Below are 16,469 nucleotides of genomic sequence, written 5' to 3'. Positions count from 1 at the left end.
AACACAACCTATATCACTAAAATACTCACCACTTTAGAAGGAAGTTTCTGGAACAGTTCACTTATGAGTCGTCCTGAGGGGTTTGTGGCAACAGCTACAGCTTCAAGAAGCTGTTCCAGAATTTCCTTCAGGTAACCTGGAGATGACTAATGTAGGAAACAAAAATCACAAAAAGTTTTAACAGCAGCCACAAGGGAGTGCTTCAAGTTGGGCTGAAATACAGCAACTTGCACTTCAAAGGCAGAAAAAATCATCTACAAATTCAGATGCAACTTTTGAAGACAATATTGTTTATGCAGGTAAAGATACACTAAAAAATTCTAATTTGAGCTTTACACTGCAGAATGTCACACACATCACAAATGTGCATCCCAACATCAGAAAAACCAGGCTAGCCCAAATTTCCTCTCATAACACTCCAGGAACAGCTGCACTGACTGAATGGGGCACTTGCTGATAACTGATGTCATTAGACATGAATCTTGCTTGCAACAAATCTCAATGTTGGCATGAATTCATGCATACTTCGTATTATTCCAACTAAACCAGAACTGTGCTTTACTTTTAAAAAAGCTCACAGCTTTTTTTGCTAGGCAGAAGTGAAACACACATAACAATGCTATGAAGTGATTAACTAATAAACTTGCATAAGAAATACCCTTTAGGGCATAATTTAACAATGAAAATATTACTCAATGATTTTTCACTCTCTCAGAGTCAGCTGACATCCACAGTTACAGCCTACCCCTTCTGCAGCTGTCATGCTCACACTTACTAATTCAGAATTTCCTTGATTGTCATGTCCTTCCTCATCATCATCATCCTCCTCAGCATCACCTTTCTGAACAAATTCATTTTTTGTGCGCAAATACAGCTCCCATAGTTTGCAGGCAGCTTTATATTCAGGAGAATCTGGCTGCAAAAACAAATCAAACATTCCAGTCAAAATTCAGGGCACTCTCATCTGGGAGAAATTTGTAAGTTATCAGTTGAAAGTTATTAAATATGAGTAATAGAAAACTTGGGAAATTCCTGCTTCATTTGTTCTTCAACAGAGGAGTTAAGAATCACAATAAGCATTGGAAAATATAACATGCATCACTCAAAAGCATCCAAGTCTTTGAGAAAACTTCACAATAAAATTAGCTGCGTTGAGGCTTGGACAAGCCAGCTAGATGAATCTGGAGAAATCACTGACTTTTGTTGAAAGTACACCACCAGCATTTAAAACAAACTAAATTTCAGTAGGCCAGAAATTTGATTTAAGTCAATACTGCTGTCATTGCATGGCACTTGAAAATTAACTTCTATAGAAGAATGCCAATAAATATCTTTGAAAGCACTGCAATGGTTTACCCTCAGCATTAACTGGGCAATTCCAAAGAAGCTGACAACACCCTACCACCTGGGTACACCTCTAGATATATCTTTTAGAAGAGGCAGAAGCATTAGGTAGAAAATTAACTTTCAGAAATACAGAGCTGGTAGTGGCAGACAAGCACGTGCCTATTACCACTACCTATAACAAAGACAGCTTTTCCACCCATGTATTTTTCCTTCCCTTTCCTCTGTCATTTAGGATCTATTTCAGGTACTCCTGCTGATAATGTCACTTTATTACTGCTGATTGCACTCTTCTTACTTCACTCTCTCAACCACTTGACAGCTTGTGGTACAAATGAGAAACCAACATGAGAACTGTTCTTAATCTTGCCTTATTAGGCTTCAATATTCTCAGCACATTAGACCAGATGTTGCTTATGAAGAGAAGATTTTTTAAGGGTATCCTGCTCCACAAATCTGCTTCTTTCTGTATGAATGCAAGATGCTCAGGAGTGAGACACTTGACCAGAAATACATAAAAGCCCAAAGCCTGCTGTTCTGCTGGAGCACTGCCAATAAAATAGCTGCTGGAATAAAGACCTTGAGAATCAATTGCTATCCCTGGTTTGTCCATGCCATGGAGCTGCCTGGGGAAGGTAAAAGGTAAAAAGATGATGTTAAGTTTTTGTGCCACACCTCCAGTTTACAGCTCCATAATTCTCTGGAAATGCCAACATTCCTTCGTCCTGGAATAATGGATACCCATTTTTAGTCTAATGTAAGATCTCTATGACACAGTTAAATTTTGAGCCCACACTTCCTATAGGCAAAGGCAGCACATGCTCTGTAAAACCCCAATCATTCTTTCCTGCCACTGGCCCATTAATGTTGGGGTTTTCACACTGAGTGCCTTGCAAAGGTCCAGGAGTACAAAATGGATTTGGAAATCTTTGTACATTTCCTCCTGGAAGGAGAATGTGCAAATGCATTAATCCATAAATCTGATTTTTTTCAAGAAGCTACTACACACACACACAAGTAAAACAAACACTGCCTTTCTGGATGTCACCTGACTACCCCAGCTGGGTTATTCAGAAGGAACTCATTTGGATCATCTCCAAATGAGTTCCTCCAAATCTCCAAAGATATGTGAAAGGCAATATTAGCAGGTTTACATTTGCTGTATCAGCTCATCCACCACAAACAATTTCATTGGTTTAGAGTTTTAACATAGCCTTTCATTAATTTCATCCAATTTTCCCCATTTCCTTATGAAAACTGCAATAAAACCCATTAATATCCATAATAAAATATTCAGTTTGGGGAAATTGCCATGGGGGTTGTCTTGATGACATTGCATTCACATCTATCATCATTGACCATGACAGTCAATGTGCATTTTTTCCATTTTATTAAGTGGCAAATGGAAGAGAAAGATACAACACTCCTATCATAAGCTTGCTCTAAGCATAAACTTTTCCTTCTGAGAGGGAAAGAAAAAGAAATCTTTCTCCATTTCAAAGGGTTACACAGAGGGTGTTGTAAAATGAGAAGGCTTTAAAAGAGGAATACTTTTCTCAGTTTATATTTCCATTTTTGCTTTTGATATCTTTTGGAAAACTACATGAAGATCATCCCCACATAATTTTATGATTTTCCACAGAAAAATGGCTATAGTAGGACAACTTAGAAAGATACAGTCAACATTATGGAAATATATGCAAATAACTGCAATATGTGCTGTTCTCTTACCAATAAGACTTCAGGCTAAACTGAAGAGGTTTTGGCCAAACCGAGGCAGAATTTGAACATCTTTATTCCTTTTACAATGGATTTGAGCCTTTACATGTAGTTTGCTTACCTTATAGTAAGCCTTTGCATTGTTAAAGAGAAGCTGGAAATCAGCAGTCAGCACATTCACATCATCATATTCCTCCATCTTCAGCTTTTGTTGTATTTTCATTAAATCAATTGGCTGAGAAACCACTTCATAATAATCTGGCTGATTTCTGTTGCAATGACAAAAACAGGCATCATATCCCAAGCAGTAAAACCCAAAGCACAGCACTAAAGCTCTGCATGTTTATGACTAAATAAACCAAAGAAAGTTCCAATACATTTCTGTTACAGCTAAAAGATCTGGACAGTGCTCTATCAGTCAGCTCACTTCATGCATGTTCTGCTACTACTCAATTTTCTAAGCTTAAGAGAGAATTCAGCCTCTTACTTAGCTACTACATTTTCAAGGGTCACTTCTATTAACCTTCCCAAGCTGTGTCCTTAGTATTACATCCCATCACTTAGCCAGAACCTCTTATAATCAAAGGCATGAATGTTTTAGCAGGTGCCACAAGAAACATTTTAAATTAATTCAGTGTATCCCTTTTCTTTTTCCCTGAAAAAGAGCACCAATGTAAGCATGTCCCATTGAATAATTACATCAAACACCTAGATCAAACACTGATATGAAACAATGACAAATGTAGCTCAGATTTTTCATAAAGTATTGCTGAAGTAATTATCAATTCCCACTTCTCCCTGATTAAATCTCAGGTTCAAGGTTTAACCAGACCTGTGGCCTCACCTTCTCTTGGGTGCCCTGATGAAGAGCTCACAAAGGAGCCTGCCCTGCTCATCTTTGTAGTCTCTGATGGTGTTGTAGAGTTCATGGCAGACAGCAATCTGAAAGGCAAGAACAATTAAATAAGGAAAAGGGAGAGAATTTTAAGGATATAACAAACAAAAGCCTGCTTACAAAGGGAAGGACAAGCTGCCAATCCATAGTATGCCCTAAAGCAGAAGTGAGAAGCAACTGAAGCGCCACCTCACACTTTAGCAGGATACCTTACAAGTGTGCCAGGTACTGTATGATCTCCATTTATTTTTTGAACATAGGTAGCTTTATTTCAATGCTAATTCTAAGCAAAACACCCAAAATGTAAATTAATTCAGTGCAATTCTCTCCAAGTTACAGGCATCTACAATAACAAGGGTTCTTCTGCCCTACAGTTAATTAACATTAGACTGCTCATGCAATGGCATAGCAGAGGCATTGTACACTTCAGCAATCACTGCCTGTGCCATTCCCCACTCATCCCTCTGCATTTGCTATGCAGACACAGCTCTCAACTTCTGCACATTATGATTTCAGCTCATTCTCCAACTTCCTTCCATCTGCTAAAATCATCAGCAAAAACAAAATAGCAAAGACAAAACAGCAAAGAAAAACATGAAAGTGGTAAGCCAGGACCAAGCCAAAGCCGAAGCTGAATGAGGTCCTAAACAAAATTCAGCCAAGGCTGGAATAGATTCAGGACCAGTGTGCATGTGCTACATATGGTCATTGATTTTACAGTCCAGCATGTTCCAGACAGACTGTTTCTTGGTGATACAATATCCCCCCCCCAAAAAAAGGTGCAGTCAGTAAGAAAGTACTAACAGGATCTACAGTTGGGAGATTGGAAAGTCTCCTCCTCTTCCTGCTTGGGCCTGGTACATTGGTGGAGTGATGGGCATCATCGAAGTCGCCGCCACTGACGCTGCTGGAAGGAGAGGTGGCTCTTCGCCTCTTGGAACCCATGGAATCCAACTTCTTCTATAATGAACAGAAACATCCTTAAAGCCCTGCCATTGCATCCCAACCCTCTGCTGAGAGCTACCCACACAATTCCCAAGAGTAAAGGAAATCAAAATGCTCCTACAGTTTTATAGTCACCAATGATAGCAAGGCCAGAAACCCCCAAGCTCACACTCACTGAATTAGAAATTCTTCACATAATATGTTCTTAAACTCTCTACATTTTCATACCCCATCCCATGCGCAAAAACTAAGCAAGAGCCACTGTTTTCAACAAAAAAGCTGTACAGAGACACATGCTCAGTTCTGGTGTAAAAACACTTAATTCCACGGCAAAGTACAAAACCACAAAAAACAGACCAAAAAAGAAAAAAAAACAACCAACCAAAACAAATTACAAATGAAAAGGGCCACACAATACCTTGTGTTATGTTCAAGAGAAAAAAAGGACTGGATCGCCATGGGACTGCCCACTCCCACTTTATGTGTGGGATGAATGGCTCAACCATGGAGAAACAGAAAAAGCTCCCTCCTCTTCTGGCCATAGTTTTGCATTTACCAACACAAGCAGTGACAAATGAATAACCACCATCCAACAACTATGGTAATTTATGGAACAAGTTATTGGCTCTTTCCCAACTTCCAGTGACAGCATCAGAAACGTATCTTTATTTGTGGCTATCTCAAAGGCTGAGCACAGAACAGATGCATCTATCCCAGCCCATCCCCATTTTCCAACCAAATCCAGGGATTTCTTTCAGGAGGCACTCAGATGGTTGACAAGGTATGGCAGCACGAGGTAACTGCATTAAAGCATTTCTCTTAGAGACAACTTCAGGCACACACATGAGATGAGTAAGGTAGGAATAATTAACAGCTAGGAAAAAGAAAAGCAAAAGGCCAAGGCAGAGGGATGGAGATACAATCAATAATTTACCAGATTTACCAGAGTAGAACCAGCACCTCGAAAAGCCAATCTCCTCATAGTGTCTGATGGGCAAGCACAGATACTGCGAGAAGGGGACACTCTAAGAGTGGCAAACCAGTAATGGTGTTAGTACAGCCACAACTGGAAGACAAGAAAAAGCAAAGAGAGAGAGAAGAAAATTCAGACTAGGTAGATAAAGAATAAAATCAAAGAATAAAGTGGATAATTACAGTGACAGAGAAAAAAAGCAAGAAACAGAAGGCAACTTTTTATAGCCCAGCAGAAACTCTACAAAGTAATTCTGTACACAGAATGCTAGACACTTCTGTCATTGTCACAGTAAAAATACATTTCTCTCATGTTCCTGAATATGCATTACAGATTTCACCGCCACTTGCTAGAGAATGATTCATCAAGAGCAGAAAGTAAACAGAAGTGATACCTGACCTGAGAGTACAAACCAGAAAGCTGTAAAACTTACAGAATGCAAAGCAGTACAGTGCTTATAAGAACATAATCTTAAGGTCAACAAGCATTTATTAAACTCTAAGATGATGCACCTCCAAAATTCTTCAGAGTAGACTTTTATACTCAGAAGTAAGCAGTAAGTATGCAGCCATACGCTAAAAAAAAAAAAAAAGTTTCAATTTCTAAGCCTCCAAGCCTTATTTTTTTCACAGAAATTCCATGTGAAATACACAGAACCATTTAATAGCAAAATGTTTGCTTCTGCGTAGTTCTTCCAACTCCTGCCTTCAATCAAACCCCAGAGAGGTTCTTTTACAGTTCAGCACTCTGAACATTCTCGTAACATGAACATGCAGAGAAGCTCTGTGGTTTATCAGCAGGCAATTCATTTTGGGAACTGACAACAGCCTCAAGCCTTGGCACAGCCTCCAACTTCCATCTGAGGGCTACAGTCTGGAGTGGCTCCACCAGGCAGGTGCTGGGAAACACAAGCCCTTGGTTGTGGAGGAAAGGCAGGAGGGACTACCAGAATCAATAATTCTGCTTCAACCAGGAACCCAAGAGTACACTCAGACCAGTCCCATCCTGAAATAAAGATCTGGGAAGCTCCCAACCAGAACTGCCTGCAGACTGTACATCAGCTGCTCCATGTGTACTGTCCGGGGCACAATGCTGTGGATCTCAGCCATACTCTGACACTGCTGTGATCAAGGTACCCTCACCACTCACACAGCCTCCAAAACACGTTTTTCTCCTCTAATAACCCTGTAAAACATGCATCAGTCTGGACAACATCACAAACACTCAGGGAGAGACCTGCTGATGTACCACTCACTGAAGGTGAGGCTCCAAAACACAAACTTCTTCCTAAACTGCCACACTCCTAAGCACAGAGAACTCAGCTGTGCACAGAAACACAGCTTTGCTGAAGAACCTCTCTCCCTGAGTTTCTTCTGCAATTGCACTGCTGGCTCACAGGTCTCTCAACAGTCACACCAAGAATCTCCACTGCTACCACTGACCACCTCCAATTCAACAGCAGCTTGAGCATCTCCTCGGTAATTGCCCCCACCAGCCATAAAAATGTCACAAAACCACAGCAAGAAAGGCTTTGGCCATTACTAATTCACATGTATACTGATATACACAACGGGGGGAAGGAAGGAAGGCTGTCCCTCCCAAAAGCTGTAGGGAAGGACCACAACAAGTGTCACCCACTCCAACCTCCCTACACCCACAGGTTTTACACTCGTCGGACATAACACACTTAAAATAAAACGTTCTAACACACTAGAGGTTCATTTTCTGCCTCCAGGCAGAGGAAAGCGAAAAGCCAACAGATACCACGGGTAGTACTTATTGCTATCAGGATCTCCCACGTTTCACCAGAAACACGAAACACGGTAAATTTAGCAAAGGGAACAGGGGAGGGAAACGCAAAGGGAACAGGGGAGGGAAAAGCCGGAATTTCCCCCGGTTACCGATCCCATTGAAAGCTGCTACGGGATGGGAAGAGGGGGCTGGCAGCAGCCAGGCACGGTAACAGGGCAAAGCTGACGGGAAAGCGAGAGGGACAACACATCCATCGTTTTACCGGCACCGGGACAAGGAACAAAGGCAGCAAATCCGGAACTGCCCGAGGCGCCGGAGCCCTGCCCGGGAGGTGAGGCGCTATCCCCGGCAGGAAACAAAGAAAAGCCTTTCCCGGCACCGGGCGGCCAGGACGGGGTCCCGGGCCCGCCCCGCGGGGCACGACCCGCCGCGCTCAGCGCGCGGGCCCGGGCGGCGCCGGCACGGGAACACGGCGGGAGCGGGGCGGGGAGGAGGGGCTGAGGCGCACCCGGGCCCGGGCAGGTGACGGGGGCCGGCGGCGCTCGGTGCCCCGGGCCCGGCGCGCCGGGGCCGCTGCGCGCTCGGGCGGCGCCGCCACACAAAGGGAGGCAGCGGCCTCCAAGCTCCGGCCCGCGCCCCGCCCGCGCCGCTCACCCCGCCGGCTCCGCTCCGCCTCCCGCAGCCGCGGCCGACCCGGGGTGGGTGCGCGGGGTCCGCCCGGCCCGGCCCGTCCCGCCGGTACCGCCCGTCCGACACCGCCGGTGCCGCCGCCGCCGCTGCCGCAAAGCGCGCCCGGCCGCCCAACGCGCCGAGCCCGCGCGACACCCCGGCGGGGCAGCGCCGGCGCGCTTTACGGCAGCGCCCGCCGGCGGGAGCACGTGGCGGCGCCATGAAGCGGCCGAGTGAGCGCCGGGAGCGGCTCCGGGACGGGCACGGGCACGGGCACCGAGCGGGCGGGAACGGCACGGGGAGGGCGCGGGCGGCGGCCCGGCACCGGGGGGCGGCGGCCGCCCGTGGCCGAGCGAGCGGCAGCGGTGGAGGAGGCGGGAGTCGGGGCCGGGGGATGTTTGCGGCGCTGACGGGCGCGGTGCGTTGCAGAGCTGCGGAAGGCGAGCAAGAGGCTGAGCTGCCACAAGCGCTACAAGATCCAGAAGAAGGTGAGGCCCGGCCCAGCGCGGCCCCCGCGCCGCGTTCGGCGATTTTGGGGCCGCTGCGCTGAAGTTTTGGGCCTCAGAGTGAGAACGTTTCTTGTGCCTGCCCTCATTTCTTGTGCTTCCCTCAGATAAGAGAACACCACCGGAAAGTCCGCAAGGAGGCCAAGAAACGCGGCCACAAGAAGCCCAAGAAAGACCCCGGAATTCCCAGTGCTGCGCCGTTTAAGGAAGAGCTGCTGCGGGAAGCGGAGCAAAGAAAGCAGAGGGTAAAACACAGTTTTCGGTAAAGAGAACAAGAACTGAGAGCATCCCCTTCTGTAAGGAAGCTTTGTGTGCACTCAGAGGAGCAGTCATGGTAGATGGTCCCAGCAAACTCGTGCTTTGGAAAAATGATGTATTTATTTCCAGCACCGTACCGTGTGCATTGATTTGCTCTTTTATTTTTAACCTTCGTTTCCTCACTGGGATGGGAGCATGCTGGAAGTGTCTTTTCTAATGCAGTCAGAATTCCCTGTGGTGCTGGGATACAGAAATGTCCCATCAGAGTGCTGGGAGTTAAATCATGGCATTATGTGATTACACAGAAAATCGGGATCTGCTGTCTGCAGTGTGCACTAATGTGGCATTTGTCAGCTGTAGTGGTGGCTGCAGCGCTGCTGTTCTGGGATCAAGCAAATGCATGGCTGCCTCTGGGTAGGATGCAAAAAAAGAGTTCCCAGAGTTACTTGGACAGCCAGGACTTCTAACTGAGCTGGCTCAGGAGCTTGGGTCAGGAATGGGGAGAAAGAACATTCTTCCTTAGCACCTTCGAAGATGTTTTATCTGCCCTGGGTTTTTGTTTGTGATCAGCTTGAAGAACTGAAACAAAAGCAGAAGCTCAATAGACAGAAAGAACATGAAAAGAAGAGGAAGCTGGAAGCTAAAAAGAATGCAGTCACAATCAAGGAGAAAGCAGAGGGAAAGGTAGGGGTCCTGTATGATTTTGATTCCTTGAACCTGGAGAAGTCATCCTGAAACTGCACCTTCTTAAGCAGCAGTTTACATTTTCATGCTGAATATGCACACAAGTAGTAGACACTAATTCTCATTTAAATAATTTCCTTTTGTTTTTATTTGCTTTAGGACTCCCCTGGCAAATCTAAAGGAAAGACTAAAAAACCACTGAATAAAAATTCTAAGAAATCATTCTGCAGGGAGCTTATGAAGGTGAAATGCTTTAACTATTTTTTTTATCATTAGATATAGATATATAGATATTTTATATCACTAAAGAGTCAGCAATAAGATCACTTGTTATTTTGCTTTTTTTGTATTACTGTTTAGAGCACAAAGTTTGTCTGTGATAAACTAGAACACTGATGGGATTTTACAACAGAAAATGTTAACTATTTTTGTAAGCCACAGCTATAGCAGAATTGTAATCTGGTCTGTGATGTCTTGTTGGATTCCTGTCTTTTTTCTGACCCAGGTGCTTGAGGCCTCAGATGTAGTTCTGGAGGTTTTGGATGCCAGAGATCCAATGGGCTGCAGGTGTCCTCAGCTGGAGCAAGCTGTCACTTCCTCTGGAGGGAACAAAAAGCTGCTCTTGGTTCTGAACAAAATTGGTAAGAAACACAGGTTTTCTCAAAGTGTTACTGGCACTGTGTTTCTGTGGTGGGTGAGCTATGAAGATTTTAAAGGAATCTGAGATTCCATTGAAGACATGAGATCCAACTCTGAGCTCACTACAAAGGCTGGAAATTACCCAGTACCAGTAGCTAATTAAAGAAAACAAAATACCAAGAGCAACAAGAAGAGCAAAGGGAACTCTGTGGTAGAAGTCAGAATCTTTCACAGATCATTCTGTACCATGCAAAGTCTTCTAGCCAGAGCCCAGCATTAAAAGCCTAATACAGAGGCCAGAAATGTAATTGTGATATGTTCTGCTAAGGCAGAAAGAGAGACTCTGTGTGCCTTTGGGGAAGGTATCCAGTACTTCATATTAGAGTTCTCAGCCAAATGGTATTTGTCATGATAGGATTAATTTAAGGAGTGAAAGAACTGCTCTTCTTTCCAGATTTGGTGCCAAAGAACAACATAGAGAAATGGTTGAATTATTTGAAGAAGGAGTTTCCAACAGTTGCTTTTAAGTCAGCAACAATTATGAAGGACAAGACTATGGTAAGAGCACTGCAGGCTGTCCCACGAAAAGTTCATGTGTTTGCAGTCATACATGTTGGAACATCTTTAAAATTCCTTTCTCCCTGGTTTGGTTGCACTTTTTGGTTGATGGATGTGCCTTTACACTTCAATTGAGCTTTGCAATACAGTGGGAGAATTCTTAGCACGGAAATTACAGTAGATTAATAAATCTAAGTATCCATATTTTATCTTCCTTAATAGCTCCTGACCATGGGCTTTTTTTTGCCTTTGAATCTGGTAGCAGGAACAGGTCACAAAAAGACATGCACGTGTTGATTTCGCAGAAACCACTCAGTATTTTGGAAGCAAATGCCTTTTGAAGCTTCTTCAAGGGTATGGCAAGACCCAAGACAAAGCCATTCAGGTTGGGGTTGTAGGTAAGTGTTTGGAGAAACAGGAGGAGTTTCTTTCTCCTATAAAGCTTTGGGATCCTGTATTCCTGGACTGGGTAAAACTGCTGACACCTGGTTTGCTAATGAGCTTTCTAGTCACTGTTCTTTGCTCCAAGACTCTCAGTGTTGTAGTGCTTCAGCTGCCAGGGATCCATGGTGCACTGCCATGTGCAGCACGGGGATCTGTGGGAGAACAAAGAAGGCAGGATATGTGCTCCACTGGCCCTGCCTTCCCCATGCCTGACAAAAATCCCATGGAGTATAGCACCACAAATCCTACAAGTGTGAGAAATGAGGATACATTCTTTGTCTTACTTCTGTAGTGAAGACTTCAGATCCAACTCTGATCTCACACTGATGCTTACGTTAGCAAAGCTACCTGGAAGAAGCTGTTTTGATTGGTGTTAAAAAGCTGTTTTCTTATTAACTTAAAAGGATTTATGTGATTTTTCCTCAGGTTTCCCTAATGTGGGAAAGAGCAGCATAATCAACAGTCTCAAAGGAAAGCGTGCTTGTAATGTTGGCCTGACAAGAGGTGTTACCAAGTAAGCTCAGTCTGATAAAAGCTGTTCCTTTCCTTGTTTGTTGTGTTTCAGTTACCATGAGTTTGTGTTTTAGTCCATTAGGGACAAAGCACACCCAGTGTGCAGTTTTAAATGCACATTAAAATTTGCAAGATGAAAGGTATTGGTATGTGTGATGCAAGCTTTCTCCAGGGGATAGTGTATAAACTTGATGTTTTGCAAAGCATTCTATATTGTGGAATATGTATGCTTTTGCTTGAAGGTTGTTTTGTTTGTTTAAATTTTGTTTGTTTTGTTTGTTTAAATTTCTATCCTACGCAAAGCACATGATGACAAAACATTGAAACTGACTTTATGAAGTACATTCAATCCAACACTGAGCTTTGTGTCTTGCATCCCTCACCATTACCAGTCCTTCACTGATTATCTGCTCACAGTGCATTTTTCTCTGAACAGGTCCATGCAAATTGTGCACCTTGATAAGCAGACAAAGATGCTGGACAGTCCAAGTATAATTGCAGATCCTTCTAACAGTGCCCTCACTCTGGCCTTGAGAAGTATCATAGACCCTGAAGGATCAGACTCAGCAGATGTGCTTGAAGGAGTAAATGCCATCATAAATCACTGCAGTAAGCAGCAGGTGAGATCCATCTTTCTTCTACGTCTCTCACTGCATCAGACTTCTCTTTAGGTTTCCTAGGCCAAATAATGAAAGTTCATTTTGCTGTAGCTAATTCTGATAGGTTTTGAACTGCTTTCCCTAACCATACAAAGTGGCAATGCCAAGTGTGAGCCTTCATCCTTACAAACAGAAGACAGAACAGCATGCCACGATCCTGACAGCCAGAGTAAACAGCATTGCTTTTAAGACCTATCAGCACACAGAGAGTGAAAAATGATGATACTGCCTCTGTATTGCCTAGGTTACAGTGAAGACCTCAGATCCAACTCTGATTTCACTCTAGTTTCAAGCAAATTAACCTAAGCCTAATTGCCTTTCAGTTATTTGAGAAGGGTTTTCATAGACCAGTGTGCTGTCCCATTGCAGCACATGTCACATTTGAGACAGCTACAACATGTAGAGTACCAGCATACAATAACAAAAAGCTTCACCCCATGCAGAGTAACACCTCTTCAGAAGGCTGCAAGCATCTCCCCTTCTTGTTCTTCAGCCCAGCCTTTTATCCCCTCATGTTCCTGCAGTGCCCCTGTGTGCCCTCTGTTCCCTTTGGTGGTTGCTCAGAGCACCTGGGCACTCCCTGGCTCATTGCTGCCAGTGCTGCTCACCTGCTGCTCACAGCTGTGACACTGGGGATGAGGCTGGGCCCAGCCCCATTCCCAGTCCCCAAAATGTGCACCTACACTGTCTCTGTACACCCACAAGTCTGGTTGAGTGGCAGATGAGTTTGTTGATGAAGCAGGCTTTTTGCTTTCTAATGTTTACTCCCACATGAGTGAGAAAAACAGCTTTTCTCTTACTCTGTCCTCACTGTTACCCAACTTCATTTGCTCTTTTACTCCTTAAACTGTGAGAAAGATGGGCATCTCTTTCTAAGTGTGCCATTTTCTTTTACCCTAGGTAATGATGCACTATAATATCCCAGATTTCAGGGACCCCAAAGAGTTTTTATCTTTACTGGCTCAGAAGAGAGGCATGCTGAAAAAGGGAGGTGTTCCTGACATAGAAAATATGGCTAAATTAGTGCTTTGTGACTGGACAGGGTATGTATGCTGTGAACTTTGCTCTGTGCTGCTCACTTTTTTCTCACTCTTAATCCAGCACAGCAGAAGCACTTAAAAACTGAGAGGCTGCTTTTTACTCTTCCTTTTTCACATTTCACTTGGGTAAAGAGCTGGATTATCCAACAGATTTAGAGAATGCCATACACAGAATTTTCTGAAGTAGTGAAGGATACATGAGAAGAGTCAAAACCTGTTGTACATTGCTCTGTAGATTTTGTAATGGAAATCTGCTTTCCTCTCGAATAGCAAGTCCATGTTCTCCTCTAGACAGGAAAGGATATGGCAAACTTTCTGTGAAAATTTAGGGTGGTTTCTATATTCTGAGGATAGGAATAATGTAACTCAGATTCAGTAATTGACTGTGACTATCTCCCTTGCTGAAGTGACTCAGCTGCTTTTACAGGCAGATGATTTGTGTTGACAAAGTGCTATTGCATTTTCTGCTCAGGAGTGGGCTATCCCCTTAATATTGTTGACAACTTCAGAGTCAAATTTTAATACCTATTGAACTGCTGTTAAAACCTTACTAGTTTGAGAGCTTTGTGCTCTGGGCTTTATTTTTAAATACAGTGATTTAACTGTGTTATCTTTAGTTGTTTTTTAATGCTGGTTTTTATTTTTTTCAGAGCCAGAATAAAGTACTACTCACAACCTCCAGGATTTCAGAAACTACCACCCTATCTTACAGAACAAAAAATAGCTGAAATGCAGGAAGGCTTTAATTTAAATAACCTAGAACAAGAAAACAGCATCACTGTTCAAGGTAGGACTGTTCTATAATAGACTACCATTAACCATCGAGTCACAGATTGGCCTGGGTTGGCAGGGGCCTCAAAGACCAACTTGTTCCAGACCCCCTGCTCTGGGCAGAGCCACCTTTCACTCAGACCAGATTAGTCAGAGCCCCCTCCAGCTTGGCCTCGAGCACTTCCAGGGATAGGGCAGCCACAGCTTCTCTGGGAAACCTGTGCCCGGCCCTCACCATCCTCACAGTAAATACTTTTTTCCTGCTATCTAATCTAAATCCACTTAGGTAAATTTAACTATACTCAAATCCAGGATTTCCAGCTCCTAGCAGTTTTCTGTAGATGCCTCAGGGGAAGCTTTTCTCAGAGAATTTCCTTGCCTTGGTGGCAGAACCTGTGTGGGAGCCCTGTGTGTGGCAGGGAGGGGGCAGAACTGCAGTGTCCCTACTTGGGGGCTGGGCATTCCATCTGTGCTAAATGACAGGAACTGAACAGACACTTCTTGTGTTTTCTGCAGCTTTAAAGCACCCCAGTCCAGCAAACAGCATTGTTTTTCAGTCAGCTGGAATGACAAATGGGACAATAGAGGAAAATAAAGTGATAGAGGAAGGACCAGAGTGGGGAAACATGGAAACAAGCAAGGAGGAGGAAGAGGAAGAAGAGGAGGAAGAGGATGAAGAGGAATTCACAGAAAGTGATGATGATGAAGATGATGTGGAAGAAGAAGATGAGGATGATGATATCAGAGAGGTAAATGAGGGTTTCACTATGGTTGGGCTTTTTTCCTGAATTAAGGAAACAATACTGTTCCAAGTCAGCCTCAGTGGTGAGGCTCAGCTATACAAGCGGCCATCCACGCTTTCCCCAGGCTCTGTTAGGTTTCATTTTCATGGGAGATTTCATTAGTGATGTTAAAATAATATCTGACCTCTGACTTGTAGGAAAGCCAAGTTCAGGTCACCAGAAAAGCAAAGCCTGGAAAACACCAAATGAATCCTGCAAATTCCAGAGAGCAGAGGGCAGGTGTGTATTCAGAGCCCTGCCTTAAGGATGGGCTCTGGGAGCTCCAGGATTTGCACTGGTTTCACTAACACATGATCTTCTCTTCTCAGGAAATGAACGTTCCAGACCACTGTCCTTCAGCTTAGATAAACCAGCAGATGAAGATGATGCCTATGATTTTAATACAGATTATGTGTAACAAATCAGGTGGGAAGGCACTGTTTGGAGAGCTGCTACTGGCTTTCAGAACAGTCAGGAAGACTGGGGTTGCAGCAGAAGCTGGAGGAGTGCTGCAGAACCACAGCTGCTGCAGAGTCAAATATAATGTACATAATATGTGTCTCCCTTGATAGTTCCAGATTTTATACAGGTCTAGGAAACTGTTATTCAGCTTTGTCATAAAGTTTATTTCCTCTATTAAAGCCTATTAAAAAATTCCTAATAGACTCACTTAGTCTGTTCATTTTGCTTTACAAAATACCTTTCAAGAGGATAAACGATTGTCTTTGAAAAATTAAATGTTTCATTCTAGTCACGTTCGAACAACAAATCTAAGTTTTCCCTAGAGGATTACAAAGGATTACATTTTACCCTTAGAGCATGACTTCAGACAGTGACTTTTCAGTAAATTTTTGTAAAACTCGTAGAATTTTCACATGTAAAGGTTGGCTAGAAAATGCTCCTTATTTCAACTAGATATAAAGTAATTTACCCAAACACAATTTTTATGTTCTGAACCCTCACTGGGAATGGTAAATGGCATTTCATTAGTAATCCATCTCCCCTGGGGAATAAGTGGATTGATTTTACGCTTGAACAAGAGTGTTGTTACCTGATGGCACCTGTTGCACCTGGCAATAACTGGCCAATATAAAGCAAAACACTGCCCTGTGCAATAAGGATGTGCTGCTGTGCCCAGCCTGTAGCAGAAGTGGGACTGCAAGAGAATTGCCAAGAGGCCCTGCAGCTGCTCTAAGAGTTAAGTGTTTATAATAAATGCCTGACAGTAAATATCTCCTGTACATCTGTTTTCTTCCCGTTAGGTGAAAAGTATTTCTGTGTTCTTTGATAAAGTGTGTTTTCCGTCAATGTGTGCTGA

General features: G+C 43.6%; 2 protein-coding genes and 4 non-coding genes across 20 annotated transcripts in view; 5 read left to right on the top strand and 1 right to left on the bottom strand.

Annotated features, from left to right (window-relative positions):
- The window catches only part of PBRM1 (polybromo 1), a 56,560-nt gene extending 48,159 nt beyond the window's left edge, over window positions 1-8,401 (bottom strand). For 6 of the 14 annotated variants that reach the window (XM_021533783.2, XM_077786087.1, XM_077786086.1 and 3 more), the window contains exons 1-7: window positions 8,283-8,396; window positions 5,838-5,969; window positions 4,763-4,918; window positions 3,908-4,005; window positions 3,185-3,332; window positions 776-916; window positions 30-146 (exon numbers count right to left, since the gene is read on the bottom strand). In XM_021533783.2, the coding sequence (XP_021389458.1) occupies window positions 30-146; window positions 776-916; window positions 3,185-3,332; window positions 3,908-4,005; window positions 4,763-4,918; window positions 5,838-5,885 (708 nt within the window). In that variant the 5' untranslated portion in view covers window positions 5,886-5,969; window positions 8,283-8,396. Of the gene's footprint in view, window positions 1-29; window positions 147-775; window positions 917-3,184; window positions 3,333-3,907; window positions 4,006-4,762; window positions 4,919-5,837; window positions 5,970-8,282 lie in introns of all 14 variants that reach the window. The other 8 variants (XM_021533817.2, XM_021533889.3, XM_031505931.2 and 5 more) reach the window with 5 other exon arrangements.
- Window positions 8,402-8,476: 75 nt separating this feature from the next.
- On the top strand, window positions 8,477-15,812 carry GNL3 (G protein nucleolar 3). Of its 2 annotated transcripts, none has more exons than XM_021533929.3 (15): window positions 8,477-8,530; window positions 8,727-8,785; window positions 8,911-9,048; window positions 9,632-9,745; window positions 9,905-9,988; window positions 10,251-10,386; window positions 10,839-10,942; window positions 11,208-11,340; window positions 11,813-11,900; window positions 12,336-12,519; window positions 13,459-13,601; window positions 14,249-14,385; window positions 14,886-15,118; window positions 15,310-15,391; window positions 15,481-15,812. In XM_021533929.3, the coding sequence occupies exons 1-15, from the start codon at window positions 8,518-8,520 to the stop codon at window positions 15,567-15,569; spliced, it is 1,737 nt and encodes a 578-aa protein (XP_021389604.2). In that variant the 5' UTR covers window positions 8,477-8,517; the 3' UTR covers window positions 15,570-15,812. The 2 variants fall into 2 exon arrangements, with proteins under 2 accessions (XP_021389604.2, XP_021389595.2); XM_021533920.3 differs by having other exon boundaries at window positions 11,205-11,340.
- LOC116184110 (small nucleolar RNA SNORD19) lies at window positions 10,442-10,514 on the top strand. The gene has a single exon (XR_004148850.2). It is a non-coding gene; the product is annotated as a small nucleolar RNA SNORD19 (small nucleolar RNA).
- LOC116184111 (small nucleolar RNA SNORD19) lies at window positions 11,642-11,715 on the top strand. The gene has a single exon (XR_004148851.1). It is a non-coding gene; the product is annotated as a small nucleolar RNA SNORD19 (small nucleolar RNA).
- LOC116184113 (small nucleolar RNA SNORD69) lies at window positions 12,194-12,269 on the top strand. Its single transcript, XR_004148853.2, has one exon. It is a non-coding gene; the product is annotated as a small nucleolar RNA SNORD69 (small nucleolar RNA).
- LOC116184112 (small nucleolar RNA SNORD19) lies at window positions 12,770-12,846 on the top strand. Its single transcript, XR_004148852.1, has one exon. It is a non-coding gene; the product is annotated as a small nucleolar RNA SNORD19 (small nucleolar RNA).
- Window positions 15,813-16,469: the final 657 nt, after the last annotated feature.

Source organism: Lonchura striata, chromosome 12 (assembly GCF_046129695.1).
Source record: "Lonchura striata isolate bLonStr1 chromosome 12, bLonStr1.mat, whole genome shotgun sequence".
Lineage (NCBI taxonomy): Eukaryota > Metazoa > Chordata > Aves > Passeriformes > Estrildidae > Lonchura > Lonchura striata.
Note: the sequence above shows the minus strand (reverse complement) of the source record. Positions and strands in the feature narration are given on the sequence as shown.

What these genes read in the sequence shown, in the direction of transcription:
- GNL3 (XM_021533920.3), top strand. An exon ending in TCTGCAGGGAGCTTATGAAG is followed by an intron (nt 9,989 to 10,250) that starts GTGAAATGCTTT and finishes TTTCTGACCCAG; the next exon opens with GTGCTTGAGGCCTCAGATGT. An exon ending in CATTCAGGTTGGGGTTGTAG is followed by an intron (nt 11,341 to 11,812) that starts GTAAGTGTTTGG and finishes ATTTTTCCTCAG; the next exon opens with GTTTCCCTAATGTGGGAAAG.